The following is a 17,712-nucleotide window of genomic DNA, read 5'->3' on the forward strand; positions in this document are numbered from 1 at the left end:
GACGTTAGTCCTCTCTCTTTAATTTAATATATCAAATATTATTTGTAATGTGTTCATAAATTAAATTATATCAAGCTGATCAATGCCAATATTACCTATAAATTTTGATATAATAAAATATTTTATCGGGAATTACCCGGCTATTATTTCTTAACATATCAGCCGGACGGATTTTATGTTTAAAGCCAGCAGTAGATTAAAAACAATTAAATTGCGAATAAAAAATAAAAAACTGAGCTTACTAATATGGCTGATATACGTTGTGGTTTAATACAACTTTCCCTAATAAAAACTATACGTAACTAATGTGTTTTCTCTTGTTTGAATTATCCTTATGCAAAAATTATTCTTCGGTGTATAAATGTGTTAAAATGTTTTTTGCAAACCTCTTTGTCCTGTCACCTTAAGAAATCGCCAATATTGCTATAATAATCCCTATACTATATACCTATGTACCTTTCCTATTATAGGTTGCAATTTGGCAATATCATTACTTATTCTCCCCCACTAAATGATTTAGTGTAGCATTTCTCTCATTTCCTCGATTAATTTCGATGGTCGAGGCGTAAGCTTGACTATAATGGCGCCCCGTATCAATTTCAAAAACGTACATCAAAATCGAAAATTATAAAAAGTGCTTTTCATTTGATTCGGCATGCTGTCGCTCAGGTTTCGAGCGCGGCGAGCAGCAAAGTGGAAATGCCTAATGTCTAATGGCCAATGCCAGTGGCAGTGCCAGCAGTGGCAGTGCCAGCGTGGGACAAACTCGCTCCGAGTCGCCGGAACCCACCCCGAATCAAGTGGATGAATAGTGGCGGGCAAGTTGCACCACCGACAACGGGACGAACCCACGAAATCGCAGCCGTGGCTCGTGGGAAAGCCAAAGGTCTACGGATTCTCACGAGCGTCCAGCACACGTGCGGGTCGTGCGCCGGAATGGATCGATGGATGGATGATGGGTGGGCGACGAACTTACTCCCACCCACCGCGCACAGGGCATTCGCATTCGTATTCGCAGTCTGAAGTGCATTACTCAAGGTATGGAGCCAAAGGAGCGCCGCACACACAAACACACTTTATTGTTAATGGATATTCTCGAAAACAACTTTCTATAATGAAAATTGCGGTCTACCGACTCAAATACTCGATTACATATATATGTATAATATACTCGTATGTAGGTAATTCTCACAAGACTGGTTTTCGTGCTCTATCGCTGGACGCAAAGTGGAGGTTACAAAGCCGCCGAGTGCCCGTTTCCGGACTCAGAAGCTCCTAAGGCAAAGATTGCAGTTGTTTCCGGCAACTGCATTGTCGTGTCGGTGCAGCTCCAGGCTGAGGGGCTCCGTGTCGTCCACCCAGGTCTCCAGGGTGCAGGAGCTGGACTGGTGGCTGGACTTCTGCGACTGGGAGAGGGATCTGGTGGCCGCCGCCGCCTGCCGCCACCTGGCGTCGAAGTCATCCCAGCGATCGCAGGCGTCGTCGTCCAGGGAGTTCCCGTTGATGTCCCACTTAACAATGGGGAAGTCGTCGTGCGGCGGCTCCATGATCACCACGCTGTGGTAGTTGCCCTCCAGCTTGGAGCCCAGGCTGATGCTGCAGGGATGGTAGCGGCTGGGCGTGGGAATCCTCTGCTGCACTTGTTGTCTCCTCGGAGTTGCCTGCTGCAGCACTTGCTGTTTCCGCGGAGTGGCCTGCTGCTGCTGCTGCTGCTCCGGCTGCTCCTCCTTCTGCTCCTCCAGCTGCAGATCCAGACTGGAGTTGGAGGGCGTGTGCCGCAGGTAGCGGACATTCGCCTTGTACTTCACCCGCTCGAACTCGATGGTCGTTGGCGGGGTGGCCAACACCTCGTAGTTGCCGCAGCTCATCATGTATTTGGTGCGCAGATCATGCTTGGCCGCCGGCTGCAGTTCCTCCACCTCCACCTCCTTGGAGGTGGCCAAGTCCGAGGCCTGGTTGCACTCACTCAGCTGCAGCTCCTCGTAGATGGCCTCCGTCACCGGACAGTTGCTGTTCACATCCAGCTCCAGATCCCGCTGCAGGTTCAGCTCCTCCTCCACCTCCTCGTCGTCCCCGTCCTCCTCGTCCAGCCGCTGGACAAAGAGCTGCCTTGAAGTCGATATCTTGCGCAGGAACTGCAAGGACACAAATCGATACGGATTAACATAGCGTTAGCGGCCAACGCGGCGTATGATTAACGTGCCGAAAGCACGGGCATGCGAACTTTACTGAACATTCGCATGCGGCGCGGGTCGCCATCGATTTCCTATAGATGGCCACCCACTCGGGCGCCACGCGAGCACTAACCTTCAGACAGGACTTCTTGGTGCGCCTCAGCAAGTGCGACATGCTGGCGATGTCTTTGTGTCGCTGCCGCTTTGTCCTCCCTAATTGAACGCTGCAATTACAGTGGCTATTGTTGCCCTTCCATCGGAGTTGCGTCCGTCAGCCGGGGCATTTGCCTCATCGCCGCTGCAGCCCGTTGGGCTATCCAAACAAAACTGAACGAGGAAGCGCCGCGGCGAACACTCGCAGGTGGAGCAAGGACGCCCCATGCGGCGCTCCTGCCCAGTGACTCATCCTCGCGGCAGCAGTGCACGCAGAAAAAAACAACTTTTTGAAGAGATAAATATTGAAAATAAAGCTTTAAATATTTTGATTACTTTAGGAAATCCTGGACACACTGGAATCATGCTATTTAATGCTATTAAATAATTTAACTATATTTTTAAGCAATGTTGTAAATAAGGAACTTATAAATGGTATATAGATCTATAGCTTAACTTCAATACCCATTTCTGAAACAGTGTGAAATACTTTTGCGTGGTTTTGCCCAGTGTACTGGGGAGCAGTGCAAGCTGTGCCAGCTGAGAGCCTCTGCCGGCACAGGCGCAGTATGATCCTGGCGCACAGATTGGGAATCTCGAGTGGGTCGTCGCTAATGCGGTAATGGTCCGGCTTAGAGCCCACTCCCCCGCCGCCGGAGCCCCTGACCCGACGGTCCTCGAATAGCCGGTCAAGTGCCTGGGGTGCTACGAAGGGCCAAAGGTGAGTCCGGCTCCCTGATTATAACGGTTCGTGTGCCGATGCGGGCGCCAACTTGGCGCTGCCTTCCGTGGCAGGTTTATTATGAAACTATTTGCGGAGAGGGTCGCCGCTAAACTTGCGGGAGGTGTCCACGTAACTATGTAACTATGGGAATTGGTGACCCACGCGAATTGCGTTATAAATAGTGTGTCAATGCCATGAATGCTGAAGTGGAAGGGATGTTTTGCTGTGAACAGAAAATATATGGTAGAGAAAATAACATCTAAATAAAATGTTGGTTGCACTTCTGACACCGATTAAACAATATAGCGAACTTCTGATTCAAAAACTATAGCCCTTCTAAAGATACCCGTTTTCAAAAGAGGAAACTTTACAAACCCCCATTTCAAATTCCGACCAGGTTCTTATCAGGTACTCTTTAAAACAGAACCTATATTTTGGGACATTCCCGACATTTTAGAAGCTGGACTCCATTCTAATCACTTTATAAAATTGTTTTGAGATTGACTACCGATTTATTCTAGATTTCAAGAACCAGAATAAATATTGTATTATTAAGTGTATTCATTTAATCTATGTATTATTAAATGTTTAACTACGTAGATGAACTTAAGTGAAGGAAGTGTTTCAAAGTTCTCTTATAAAAAATGAGTGTTTTGCTTGGCTTATCAACATACTCATGAAAATGTGTGTAATCAACGTGTGTTGCCTAGACAAAATGAGTTTGGTGACCCCGATTCATTGTTTGCTTTTGCTGAAATTTGATACTTTCAGGAAGCGAATGCTTAAGTACAATGGTTTTTCGAAATATAAACGATTCACTTATGTTTCTCATTTGACTTGCCCATCGACTAGCGTAGTTGCAGTGGATTTTGGAATCAAATCAATTGCCATGGGAAGTGCTGGGACTGACGACCGAACTAATGACATTCGCATGTAAATTTCCGGCAATTTGGGCGAATGATTTAAACGCATTTGGGTGTTAAAAAAGGCGAAACCAGTTTTACAATTCAACATGGCTCGAGTGCCTGGCATTCCGATTCCAATTCCCATTCCGATTTAGATTTCGAATTTTTTGTGAGCACTTTTCGGCCTGTCGTCGATTTGACACATCACTCAACGTGGGGAGTGCGTGCCCGCTGCGGTTTCGGGTTAGTTTTGAAATCGCATCGGAGCTGGAAAACTGAATGCGAGTGAATGATGACACTCGCAGCAAATTGCAATCGAATCGCAATGATTCGGATGAAAGCGGCTCGCCTCGGTTTTTGAGCATGACAAGATGTACAAACGTTTCGCGGCCATCGCTCAATACTCAATACTTTTGTCCGCGCCTTTTGACAGTTATCATTCTGGGGATTCCGACTCCTTTCGCCGGCAACATCTTCGCCGAAGGCCAAAGGGTGTGCGCAAAAAAAATTGATGGGTTTGGCCAATTAAAGGTTGATTGATAGGACAATCCGGCAGGATGGCAAGCCGGCAACTGCAATTGCCAATATCGATTACGAAAGTTTGATTTTAATTTTTAATTGCCCTTCGGACGCAGTAGAGGGTTGCTAAATTGGCCGTGCCACGGACCACCGCAACAACCCTCCCTTCCACTTCCATTGCTATTATTATTACCATTGTCATTGCCGTGGAATTTGCTAGGGGTGTCCAGGGGTTTGATGCCATTCCGATTTGAAGTGGCCCGTGTCCGCGGGGCAAGTGTCGATTATGCGCGACTCGATGGCCACTCGATGGCCACTCGGTTGGCGTTCGAAATTTACATTTTATTACTTTTACATGCCCGTGCAGCCGCGCGCAGGCATTAAAATTATTTACGATGCCAAATATTGTTGGTTGTAAATAATGCATTCTGGCAAATATCACGGGGCTGGACGGGAGTGAGGGGAGGGTAACGGCCAATCGCTTGACCTTTGCCGCTAATTAGAGCCTCATTGTTTCCCGCAGCGAGCGGAACGTTTGCGGAGCGTGTTCCCAAATGTTTCGCAAGTCTGTTGCGATTCGAGCACCAGTCGTTGACTGATAACACCTCTAGTGCGGGATTAGCCGCGTCTCGAGCGCCCCACTCACTCACTCAGTTGAGATCTTTCCGAGATGGCGGGCGCTACCCCAGAAATCCAGTTCTACGAACGCGAGCTCAACATCCGCCGGGTGATCGAGGAGTGCGACCTGCAGCGCCTGGACCAGGCCCTCAACATCTGCGACCTGTCCAGCGTGGAGCGCAAGCTGCGCCTCTGGCAGAAGCTCCTGCCCAGGATCAAGCCCTTCTACGCCGTCAAGTGCAACGACGATCCCATGGTGGTCAGGCTGCTGGCCCAGCTGGGAGCCGGATTCGACTGCGCCTCCAAGAACGAAGTCAAGCTGGTGGGTTGGCACTAGTTACTCTTATTGCATATTACTGCATATAGAAGTGCTTCAAGTCCAGTTTGCACATCTCATAGTTTTTGGTGCCACTCTAAATACTTTAGTACAAAGTACTATATAGTAATGTTCCAAGTAACTGAACCTAATTCTGGGTCTTATCAATTTCTGAATGTAGGTTTTCATTTTTCAAGCGATTAACACGTGTTGTTCTAGAGCCCAGACATAATTATTTGATTACTTGTTGAAATTTTGTATAATTTAATAACTTTATTATTGTTTTCATGAATTCAATTCAAAGGTCTTGGGCTTCGACGTCTCACCAGAGCGTATCATCTTCGCCAATCCCTGCCGCCCTGTCAGCCATCTGGAGTACGCCAAGGAGCACCAGGTGTCCAACGGAACGGTGGACAATGAGTTCGAGGTGTACAAGCTGCACACGCACTATCCCAACTCCAAGTAGGTGCACCACCTCCGAAGGCGATCATTAGTATATCCTTACGTTGTTATCCAGCCTGATCGTGAGATTCAAGAGCGAGGCCAAGGAGGCACAGTGCCCACTGGGCGACAAATTTGGCTGTGATGCGGATGTGGATGCAGCGGCCCTAATGCTGCTGGCCAAATCCTTGGAGCTGAAGGTGACCGGCACCAGTTTCCACGTGGGCTCCGGATGCAGCGAGCTGGAGGCCTACGATCGGGCCATCAAGAAGGCCAAGAACCTCTTCAAGTTCGGCGCACTACTGGGCTATGACATGGACTTTCTGGACATCGGCGGTGGGTTCCCCGGCAGCGATGACAGAAAGTTTGAGAAGGTGCAATATACATAAGCAGAGGATTTGAAGCACTTGCTTAGAGGAAACTTTTTACAGATAGCCGAGAGTGTGAATACCTCGGTGCAGCGTCATTTTCCCGACGAACGCGTCCACATAATCGCCGAACCAGGACGCTTCTTTGTGGCGGCAGCCTGCACCTTGGTTTGCAAGATCCACGCCAAGCGGGAGATCAGGAACGAAGCTGGCAAGCTGGACACCGTGATGTACTATCTGAATGACGGCGTCTATGGGTCCTTCAACTGCATTCTGTACGACCATCAGGTGGTGACAGCAGAGCATTATCTGGTAAGATAGCCTGAAATCACAAACATTATTGAAAGAATCCTTTACTTTTATGTTTAATTTAATATTCCACACCTCCACATGTTTTTAAAATCCAAACTACTTCTTTATCCCACAGGACAATGCAGAATCTTTGCCCCACCTAAAGTCCTTGATTTGGGGGCCAAGTTGTGACGCCCTAGATAAGGTGAGTTAAATGTTGCTTTATACTAAGCAATACCAAGTAAAGTTTGATTTCTACTTCAGATTTCGGAGGACCTGCACTTGCCCAACCTAAACCGAGGCGATCTTTTGGGATTCCGAAACATGGGCGCCTACACCATGCCCATTGCCAGTCCATTCAATGGATTCGAAGTGCCCAAGACCCTGTACTTCCAAGCGATATGACTAAAACACTTACTCAATCCAATAAAACCAACATTTTGTGGACTTTCTATTGTTTACTTGCTTACAACATCATGATGAAGACTTGGGTTTGAAAAATTACATGGTTGGTAGATAGTTAGGCCCATATATATGTATCTTCAAGTATGCAAACGGAGCATTTGAAAAGTGTATTTCGTTGCTACGTAAACAATTTTGTATCTCACAAGTGTAATGTTACTATAAGTAGTAGATCTGTCATACTTTTTGCTTATACTAAGTCACACAAATAACATATCTTAGCGGTAAAAGCGATAAAAGAGCAAAAAAGTTACCCTGCAAATACTTCTTAAGTATCAGTTTCTTATAATTTGGCTAGAAATCAACCATGCAAACTGTAACTTTCATGGTTCTAGTTCCATCTTCTGAAGCAAATTTAATAAATTTGTCTAAACTCTTGGCTTGTAGCATAATTTTCGGATGCGTAGACCTTAAATTAAATCGAAAAACAATCCATCCCATGTCTAAGGTCGTTTTGTTTTTGTTAGTGACAAATAGATAATCCCAAAGTTGGGACTTTCTGGGGGCAGCCAGAGCACATTTGTATCAGTAACAGTCTAATCGAGATGGTGAACGGAGACCTGAGAATACAATACTACGAGGAAGAGCTCAACATCCGCAAGGTTATCGAGCAGGCAGACCTAGAAAATCTGGACCAGGCCCTCAACATCTGCGACTTGTCCAGCCTGGAGCGGAAACTCCGTCTCTGGCACAAGCTTATGCCCAGGATTGAGCCCCACTACGCCGTCAAGTGCAACGACGATCCGGTGGTGGTCAAGTTTCTGGCGGATCTCGGAACTGGATTCGACTGCGCTTCCAAAAACGAACTTAAACTGGTATGTAGGGATGTACTTTCCGAGTATTGGTCTTGGAGTATCCAAGCTTCCAAATTTGACATCGACCTAAAATCAAATCTAAAGGTCAAAGGTTGAAAACGACACTTATCAGTTGGATTTGCCAAAATAAATGGCAAAATAAATGTTGGTTGATTACAAATGCGTCAACCTGCGATATTGAATCAAAAGAATACGCTTGGATTTATTCATTTATTCTCCACCCATCCCATAACTTCCATGTACTCCTTCAGGTCCTGGGATTTGGCGTTTCGCCTGAGCGCATTATCTTCGCACATCCCTGTCGTCCTGCTAGCCACTTGAGGTACGCCAAGGAGCAGCAGGTGGTCAACGGTACTGTGGATAACGAGTACGAAATTTACAAGCTGAGGAAACACTATCCAGACTCCAAGTAGGTCTATACGTATATGAGCTCCTGGTAGTGATATGTTTCTTTATTCCAGCCTCATCGTCAGGTTCAAAAGTGAGGCTAAGAAGGCGCTGTGCCCCTTGGGCGACAAATACGGATGCGATGCGGAGGCGGACGCCGCAGCCCTAATGCTGCTGGCCAAGGCCTTGGATCTGAAGGTTACTGGTACCAGTTTCCATGTGGGTTCCGGATGCAGCGAGGTGGAGGCCTACGATCGGGCCATCGAGAAGGCGGAAAACATCTTTAAGGTCGGCGAGCTGATAGGTCACAAGATGGAGCTTTTGGATGTTGGCGGTGGCTTTCCTGGCATTGATGATGAGATGTTCGAGGAAGTGGGTACAACAATTGCCTAGGTTTCAAGCTGTTATTGATGGAACACACTTCTTTATAGATAGCACAGGCGGTAAACACATCGGTGGAGCTGCGTTTTCCCGATGAGCGTGTCCGCATAATTTCCGAGCCAGGACGTTTCTTTGTGGAGGCCGCCTACACATTGATCTGCAAGGTGCATGCCAAGCGGGAAGTGCGCAGCAAGGATGGCAAGCTGGACACGATGATGTACTACCTGAATGATGGAATCTTCGGAGCGTTCGCAGGAATGTTTTACTACCCTGAGGAGGTGTCGCCCGAGCTTTACTTGGTGAGAGAAGTGACCCCCAGTTGTTTTAACCAATGTCTTTCTCACAAAAAGAAAAAGTATTAATATTATTCTCCCATTTAGGAGAATAAACGATATACCCGAGTATATCGACTTTAGGATACCTATTACTAAGCTGAACGAAGAGCAAAGATGATATTGACCATAAGAGGCATTTAATCAATTTGCTATATAACTTTTTAATATATAGTTAAGCAGCATTTGTAGTTTACCTTTAATTTTAGTAGCTTAAGTAATAATCAATGTCCTCCGATTCCAGGACGAAGCTGAGAACTTGCCAAAACTCAAGTCTGTGATTTGGGGACCCAGCTGCGATGCTTTGGATAAGGTAAGTGAGTTTCTAAAGACTTGCAATATAATAATAAGTCACCTCCTTTACTTCAGATATCGGACTTGCTATTGCCCAACTTGAATCCGGGCGATCTTTTGGGCTTTCGCAATATGGGAGCCTACACCATGCCCATTGCCAGTCCCTTCAATGGATTCGATGTGCCGGAGACCAGGTTCTTCAAGGCAAAGTAACTTTACCTTACTCTAAGAACAATACGTGTAATGCTCAACTTATAATTAAAATTTACAAATATCTTTTCATGGATTCAAATATGCAACCTGCATTACCGCCTTTAATACGTTTGGGACCAATAAGTCGCTATTTGGAAACAGATAATATTAATATTTAAAATAAGGGATTTTCTGAGAGAAGAAGCAACTGATTCAACAAAGTATCAACCAAAGAGGCGAAGGTGCTCGAAGGAATTCTTCAGGGTTTTGAGGAGGTATCTTTAGTCCTAAAAGTAGTTCAATCAAAGACACTAGACACTGAAGACTATTCTAGTGTCTTTGGTTCAATACTCCTCAATTCTATGGGATTGCTGCAGAGTCCTCTAAATGATCATGGGTATTTAAGACCCCGTTTTTGAATAATATCTCGATGTAAGTAAAACTCTCGCTTGCATTTGTAACCAACATGGATTCTTTATTAGATAGATTCTCAGATTGCTCACATGGAGAGCATTATGCAAGCCCAGCTTTCGATGGGGTTTAGTGTTAGCAATATTTTGAAAAGAACAGCTCTAGCCAAAGGAAACTGACCCGAATCGGTGGTGCGGCGCATTCTCTTGAAAATATTTCCGGCCCCGAGCCCGCTCCCGCTGCACCACTGCCCACCAGTGGGTGGCTACTGACCTAAGCCACCGCGTGGTTGGAGTGCTGGAGTGGGGTGGGGATCGGGCGGCGTGGGGTGTCAGTGTCAGTATAGCTAATCGGATTACAACTTAGTTTGCGTAGACATAATCGAAAAGGTACGTATGTATGTGTGTATAAAAGTATATGTATAAAAAATTTCAAAAATTCCACTCTGCATACACGCTGCATTTGCTTAATTCACTTCTTGCATAAATATATCAAACTTGTCAGATGCCTCAAAAATGTAAGTAAATTCTATAAAATGTCACTATATTAGCTGTGTCGAGCCATCCGAGTGTCTTACTACTGGGAGCTCTTGATATGTCACGATATAATATAACAATATAACGATATGCATTCTCGACCCCTGTGGGTTGCCCCTTTTGGTTTAAGGGTTAAGGGTTAAGGGTTATGGGTTATAGGTCATGTGGAATGTGGAATGGGGATTTCTTGGGAGTTTGCCCGTGTTTGTGGCAAATAAAGAGTACAAACTACTTATTCCATAATCAGTTCTTGGTGATTGATGCAAATGAAATTTCTTACTTTCTCTTGTGCTTTCCCTCCGTTTCGCCCGCCTCTGGCACCCAAAGTGGAGCCACAATTGGCCAAGGTTGCTGAGAATTGGATAACATTGGACACATGGACTCGCGGAGCTTGCGAATTTCGACTGGGTATCGGTTGGGTGCTGAAGGTAGGTCTGGAAACGGGCGGAGGGACTACGAAACGCGTTAGTAATGATTGTATCTCACAACACCGACGACAAGACGACGATAGACTACACATAATAGATGGGCAAACGGAGCCCTAGGCTGCACAGATAAACTCGTGCAGATTAACGCGAGTAACAACAAAATCCCTCGCTTAAACGTAACAATATTCTGATATGTTTGGTTTCGATTTTGGTTTAGATTTCTGTTTAGGTTTCAGTTTTGTTTTCGGTTTTGGTTTTGGTTTTGGCCTCCGCAGGTGCACTGGTGCCTAAATCAAGCCTTACATCTAAGCTATGTCCGCGGACAAGTGAATATCATCCCAGCATTCCCCTTCTCGTCGAGCTACTGTGCACGTCCGGAGCGGAGTGCAGTGGGGGATGGACCGGTTAGTGGTGGTGGTGCCTCTCCAGGGGCGTCATCTCAGCAACTTTGCTGGGGGGAGGCCTGCTGCTGGTTCGAAAAGCGTGCTTTCTGAGTCTAATTACTGGCAGAGTTGCATAATTCACGGATTCCCTATAATCTATAAGAAAACATACAATACAACAACACAGAATTGGATTGTGGGGGCGTACGAGAGGTCTGTGATCTGGGGTCTGGGATAGCTTTTTGCATTTTTTGCTTTGGGTGGTTCGTTATGTGGCAACCGAATCAAACCGAATGGAACTGGAGGGGCGACCGCTCTGTTTTCTGATTCTATCACTGATCACGGGTGTGCAACTGAAACTGAAGCTGAAACTGACCCACATAGAACATCGCGTCTAGCTGGACAGCGGCTAGATGCTTAGACGCTAGTCAGAAAGGCCACGCTACACACGGCAATCTGGGCCAGGATGTTCACTTGCAGGATCCGCATTAGACCGCCGCTGGTCGGCGAGGGACTCACATTGAGGCCGGCGCAGTGCATCTTCTCGGTGGGCATGGCCTGCACGAAGTACTCGCGGTTGTCCAGCGACATGTGGCACAGCGGCTTCTTCTTCTGCGACATTTCGTCGTCCTTGTTCTTCAGGTCCTCCAGCAGCTTGGGGAACCAGGTCAGCTCGCAGGAGCAGTTCAGCGGGTTATCTGCGCGGGCAATTCGGATTTGGATTAGCTGTGTTAGTTCATTTAGGTGTTTGGATGGGCTGGTGTGCCCATGACTTGCCGGTGATATCGATGATGCGGAGGGTGTCGATGACGGGCTCCATTATGTCCTGCGGAATGCGCTGCAACTTGTTGTTCTGCAGGTTCAGCGTTTCCAGCGAGTTGAGGTTCTCGAACAGAAGGCTGGGCAGAACCTTGATGCTAAGCAAAGGAGAATATAATAGTTAAAATAATATAATAGCAAAAGGGGAATTTCAGGAGACTTAGATTTTAGGGGAGTATCTTACTCGTTCTTCTGCAGGTTGAGGAAAGTCAGGGAATCACCAAAGCCCGTGAAGGCATCTTCAGCCAAAACATTGATATTGTTGTTGCGCAAGTCCAAGTGGCGAAGGCGGTGCAGCGGACGCAGTGCCTCGCTGGGAATAGTGTGGATCTGGTTATCACCCAGGCGCAGATATTGCAGGTTCTCTGTGGATTCGGAAATAAGATAAGAAAGTGGATGGGAAATCAAAAGACAACCCACCCTCCAGTCCCTTGAAGGCATCCTTGTCAATCGCACTGATCTTATTGCCCTCCAGCTCCAAGGAGTTCAGCAGGGTAAGGTGACTAAACACATTGGCAGGCACGGTGGTGATCATGTTGTGGGCCAAAATCAATGAGTCTAGGCTCTGCAAGCCTGTCCAAATACAAAATAAGAACGTTAGCAATAGTGTGGAAGCCTATGGAAGTTTAGCAAGAAGCACCTTCAAAATCGCCTTCGCTGATAGTTCGTATCTTGTTCTCCTGAATCTCCAGTTTCTTTAAGGTGCTCAAAATGGATAGAGCTTTCTGCGGGATATTGGTAAGATCGTTGCCACCCAGATTCAGACGCTTGATATGGCTAAAAGAAGAAGTTTGATAAGCGCAATGGACAAATAAATAATTCAGTTAAACTTACTCCTCAAGTCCTCGGAAAGCCTCGGGATCGATCTGTGTGATCTTGTTCTCGTAGAGCGTCAGAATCTCCAGGGTCTCCAGTCCCTCAAAGGCATTGTTGTGGATCACGGTGATTTTATTGTGGTTCAGATTAAGGATCAACAGGTGGAACAGGTGTTGCAGAGCCTGCGAGGGCACCGTTTTCATTTGGTTGAGGGACACATCCAGCTGCGTGAGTCCCGCACCTGTGAGTGCGGCAAAGAGAAAAGATTAGGTAACCCCACTTCCAACTGGTGTCCAACTAGTTACCCAGCGAGCTGAGGGCGTTCTCCTCGATGGCCGCCAGGCTGCTGTTGTGGATGGTCAGGTGACGGATGTCCAGGGCCAGGAAGACGAAGCCCTGCAGCTTGGGCAGATTGTTGTGGCGCAGCTTCAGGTAGAAGATGATGGGACTCTTGCCCTTCAGCGTGCCCATCGACTTGGTGATGTGCGCCAGATCGGTGGTCTCGCACAGGATGTCCAGCCCGTTCTTCTTCACCGTGCAGATGCAGGGCGCGATCTCGTTTTGCTCCGGACACACCTGAGCCTGCGGTGGACCCTGGCCGAGCACCTGGTCCATCACGAGCACCTGCAGCAGGAGCACCACCGCCACGGCCATCGTGCATCCCGATTGCAGCTGAATTCCCGCCATGCTGAACACCTGCTGGTGGTTTGCGATTTCGTTGGGGCGACTGTGAGATGGGGTGAAGGATTTCTTATTCCGCGGCAGAAAGCGTCACTGTCGTGACTGGTCGCGGATAACGATGCTGGTGAATGCTATCTACAATGGCTATTGCCGTAGCCCTGTGTGCGAAAGGAGAAGAGGTTAGGGGATTCAATTGGCCGCACAATGCGCGCTTTTATTTGGGTTGTGTGCCCGCGGATTAAATATAAATTGCCCGCAATTGAGCTGTCCGTCCGGCCGCTGTGGCTAGTGTTGCTACTGCCGCCACTGCTGCTCCTCTCCGGCCCCAGGGTTCTCTCACCTAAATGGTTTGTCCGTCCGCTGCTGGCGAGTGCCAAATGAAACATGCCTCCAGTGGGCGCGGGATGCAACAAAGCCCGTCCGCCAGTCCGCCAGGCTCTCCCTCTCTCGCTTCGCAGAGTGGGATGGAGTGGAGCAGCTGGAGCCGCACGCTCTTCTCGCTTTCTGGGGTGGCTATGGGGCGTATGCGTAATGGCTGTGTGCCAACTGGGTTAGTGTGTGTGTATAACGATGTAACGGAAAATCGATACGGCGACGTCGGGAGGTTGTTGAATGGCCCGTTTGTTTGTATTTGTTGCTTCGCCTCTAACTAATTCAACAGTCCTCGAAGGGTCCTTTGTTCGCCTCAGCCTTTATCGTCCAGTTAGCTCAGTATCGAATCAAATTGAATCGAATTGAATCGAAGGCGCTTTTCCCAGGTCTCTTCCACTGGATTCCGTTACATCCACTGAAAATGGCGAGCCAGGATCCGTCTAGTCAGGCTATAATCGCTCTGTGAGGCTCTCAGCCCTCCGTGCAATGTATCAATCCTGTTGCATCCTCTGCGAAATTCCACTGGCAAGCCCCCGAATCCTGAATCCAGAATCGGAAAATATTTAAACGGTTCGAAGCGACAATTGATGGAAAATGAAGCACGTTTGGTTGGCAAAACCGACGATGGCGGACTGAGGCTCTCAGCGTGAAATTGAATATAGCACCAGAGTTGACTATCGGGGGTGGCTTGAGCTTTTCCAAGCTCAGCGAAAGCTCCAATCAGCGCTCAAAACAATCACGTAGTGACTCCTACTTGGGAATTCACGGCTGTTATCAATCGTTAGGTTCAGTAGCTGTCGGTGCATCTTTCTAAAAAAAAGGTCACAGATTTGTTTTGCAAAATTAGTTTCAGTAAAAAACGTAAAGCGCAATTTGCACTTTATATAAGAAATTTGCAGTTAATTCTATATCTCACTGTCATCAGTATTAAACGGATTAGATTGTAGTTTTTAATTGCATTTCAATCAATTACATTTCATCTTTATTTATCATTCACAAAATCATACATTTTCAAATCTATAGCTTTTCCTTCAATAAATTAGAAACCTTTTCTACATTGTAAGTAAGTTTTGCTTCTATTGATCACAGGCCAAAAAAACATTATTTTGTCAAAAATTTAAAAGCAAAACAAAATAACGGTATTGTGCATAACTTTACAATCTTTTCATTTTTGATTTGCAATGATGCATAGTAAAGCGCCACCTATGGAATTTTACATGAACCGAACCGAAAAATTGTGCTCACTGCTTGTTTAACAGCTTATTTTCGGTAACTGCTTATTGTCTGCTATAACTAATGTTATTATAGCTGTTATAGCATAAACTCTCGGCGTACTGCTTGATGCTATAAAACAAAAACTGCTTCTTTCAAATTCTGTTATTACCGCTGTTATGGAATCTGTTAGACGTAACAGTGTCTACTGCTTTATTGTAATAAATTTATCAATCAATTTATTTTTCCATGAAACTAAATAAGCGATTCAAGTTCGGGCGCATTTTAAACGGTGTTTTTAAGTCGGCAAACATCATTTATTTTTAAAATATTTGATGTTATGGGTGCTGTCAGCTTTAAATTAAATTTTGGTTTATAGATCTGCAAAATGTATGCTTGCAACTATTTTTAGGACAGGTATTTAAACTTGAAGGAAAATCAAATTGAAATTTAATATAATGTTAGGTCAAACCATTGTTTCGGAGATATTGATATCGAAAATTTCTTAAATTCAACAAAATATAAAAGCGTAGGTAAAATCAAGCACTACGTGAATCTACAAAGAATGATTATCTATTTCAATTACTAAGAAAACAGCATTCGAATTGGCCACCGTCAATTGGTTTGCGAACTCGATATTTGTATCTCGCAGATGAGCAAGTGAAAGGGTCACATCGATCCCGACTTTCACTGTGCCAGCTGACTGCTCTACCAGCAGCGTATCCTTTGATGCCACTCCTGATCGGGTTACAGCAGCACGTGGGCGTAATTTTCTCGCAATTAGGATGCGATTATCATAATACGAGCGACGTCGTCATCGTCGAAAGGGTAATTGAAGAAGCGAAAACCTGGGATATCCCTGCCACATGGCCACGTGCCCGCAAGACGCCTTCGGCCGGCGAGAAGTTTCAATTTGATATTCCTTGGCCGGTCGAGCAGCGTCTTGGGGTTGTTCCTGGATTAAGTTCGATTCCTATTCTGTGGCACTGCGGCTTTGCTCGCCGACAGGCGATGGGAGATTCGGGATGTGCGGGTGGAGTCCACAGCCACATCAGCATACGGTCGGACTTTGGCTGCGACAAAGTGCAAAATCCTTCACACTTTGAAGACTGATTGACTTCTTATCCTCGAACGGATTTGAATGGAAATTGTGTTTCGCTTCCCTGCGAGGCTAATGGGGGGTGTGCCGAGCTGCGTGAGGAGCGAGTGTGAGTCCTGAATAAACAAACGGAAGATAATCAAGATGTAAAACACAATCCGGCGGGGAGGGCGAGGCGGTTGTAATTCAAAACCAAACAAAACCGTCGAGGAATCAAAAGGCAAAGCGATGGCAAATTACAGCGTTACAGTTGCAGTTGCCCCACGAAAAAACGCTAAAGAAGGGAAAAGGGAGGAGGGGGAGGGGGAGGGGGAGGTGGCTGGGAAAGCGTTGCTGAAAAATTGTGAAGCGGAATTTCGCAATTTCACTTTGTACTTGGAAAACTGTTATTAACTTAATGAAGGAGTGTTGTGCGCCACATTTACCTGACACGTGATTCGAAGTGAACCGGAAGCTGAGCGGCCCACAAAGGAGCTGCGGCCCTCCACTTTTCCCCATTTACTCGCTTTTTTTTAATATTTTCGTCATCTGTAAGTGAAGGTGAGTACTTAACGTACTGGGAAACGTACTTAGCGGGCTGGAAACAGTGTCATCGTCTAACCTAGTTATTCATAAATCGTATTGAGTGTGATGATGCGTAATGAAATGTTTTATGAATTATAATCAAAGACTAAATTATAAAATAATAATAATTTTAGCTTCTTCAGCATTCTAAAATATAATTCAAAATATCAGAGTTCTCGCTGCTTTCAAATAGACTTTCATACTTGACTGAATTGAATATATTTTTAATACTATTCACTCCAAACGAGATAACAAATTGAGCAAACAGCACTTCACCCCACCACTTTAAAATACACTGAAAATTATTTCAAATGTGGCGTAAAAGTGGCGTAGCATTATTCTGGTTGTAATCCTCACGAGAGATTCAATAAAGTACTTCTTATAGGATTGCCATTTACTAACCTTATCCATTATCAATAACTCCATTGTGATAAATCATGCTATTTTAAGAAGAAATGCATGATAAATTATGGCGATAAGTAGCCAAGATGTTGGCCAATCGACAGCATGCGCTTTTGGAGTCACTTCTGAGTAGGAGCCTAATTGGGTTAGATGCTCGAAGTATCTCTATTCTGCAAACTTTCAGCTGCCACCCTGCAGATTTAACAGCAGCTAACAAACCGAATCCGTCGGCTGCTGTAATTAAAACAAAGAGTGCGTTCAGCACACAGGACCCCATCCCTCGCACTTCCTTCCACCCTTCCTCTTCGTCCCCACGTTGTCCGTGCAACGCATATGCAGCGCAGGAGCGTTGGCCACCCACTGTATGTGTGTGTGGCAGCCTTGTAACCGTATCTTTGCATTGGCGCTCAGATGAAGCTCATCTGGCAAAGTGGCAGGTTAAGTAAACAGTTTCATTGTGCGAATTCAATTAAAATTTATTCAAAATACGTCAACGGCAGCTACTCAAAGCTGCTACTTCTGCCGCACTCGGTGGCGCTGCTGCCTCTGCTCCGCTGCGCTGCTGCTGCAACAATGTCGAAATGTATCTGTGAGATACATTCTATGTACCGCTCTCT

General features: G+C 46.1%; 4 protein-coding genes across 6 annotated transcripts; 2 read left to right on the top strand and 2 right to left on the bottom strand.

Annotated features, from left to right (window-relative positions):
* Positions 1-1,005: 1,005 nt before the first annotated feature.
* On the bottom strand, positions 1,006-2,508 carry LOC117136301. The gene is made up of 2 exons (XM_033297147.1): positions 2,308-2,508; positions 1,006-2,135 (listed from the first exon to the last, which is right to left on the bottom strand). The coding sequence occupies exons 1-2, from the start codon at positions 2,347-2,349 to the stop codon at positions 1,266-1,268; spliced, it is 912 nt and encodes a 303-aa protein (XP_033153038.1). The 5' UTR covers positions 2,350-2,508; the 3' UTR covers positions 1,006-1,265.
* Positions 2,509-5,111: 2,603 nt separating this feature from the next.
* On the top strand, positions 5,112-6,956 carry LOC117136402 (ornithine decarboxylase 1). Its single transcript, XM_033297297.1, has 6 exons — positions 5,112-5,415; positions 5,714-5,871; positions 5,927-6,224; positions 6,282-6,530; positions 6,646-6,714; positions 6,774-6,956. Exons 1-6 carry the CDS (start codon positions 5,146-5,148, stop codon positions 6,912-6,914), a joined length of 1,185 nt encoding a protein of 394 aa, XP_033153188.1. The 5' UTR covers positions 5,112-5,145; the 3' UTR covers positions 6,915-6,956.
* A 560-nt stretch (positions 6,957-7,516) lies between these two features.
* On the top strand, positions 7,517-9,393 carry LOC117137312 (ornithine decarboxylase 2). The gene is made up of 6 exons (XM_033298693.1): positions 7,517-7,786; positions 8,038-8,195; positions 8,248-8,545; positions 8,605-8,853; positions 9,131-9,199; positions 9,256-9,393. The coding sequence occupies exons 1-6, from the start codon at positions 7,517-7,519 to the stop codon at positions 9,391-9,393; spliced, it is 1,182 nt and encodes a 393-aa protein (XP_033154584.1).
* A 428-nt stretch (positions 9,394-9,821) lies between these two features.
* Positions 9,822-14,444, bottom strand: LOC117137367 (slit homolog 2 protein). 3 transcript variants are annotated; one of them, XM_033298771.1, is made up of 9 exons: positions 13,787-14,444; positions 13,071-13,604; positions 12,784-13,006; positions 12,590-12,726; positions 12,370-12,522; positions 12,134-12,314; positions 11,908-12,047; positions 11,650-11,828; positions 9,822-11,286 (listed from the first exon to the last, which is right to left on the bottom strand). In XM_033298771.1, the coding sequence occupies exons 2-9, from the start codon at positions 13,450-13,452 to the stop codon at positions 11,269-11,271; spliced, it is 1,413 nt and encodes a 470-aa protein (XP_033154662.1). In that variant the 5' UTR covers positions 13,453-13,604; positions 13,787-14,444; the 3' UTR covers positions 9,822-11,268. The 3 variants fall into 3 exon arrangements, with proteins under 3 accessions (XP_033154662.1, XP_033154661.1, XP_033154660.1); XM_033298770.1 differs by having other exon boundaries at positions 11,507-11,828; XM_033298769.1 differs by having other exon boundaries at positions 9,822-11,828.
* Between the last annotated feature and the right edge of the window lie 3,268 nt (positions 14,445-17,712).

Source organism: Drosophila mauritiana, chromosome 2R (genome assembly GCF_004382145.1).
Source record: "Drosophila mauritiana strain mau12 chromosome 2R, ASM438214v1, whole genome shotgun sequence".
Classification (NCBI taxonomy): domain Eukaryota; kingdom Metazoa; phylum Arthropoda; class Insecta; order Diptera; family Drosophilidae; genus Drosophila; species Drosophila mauritiana.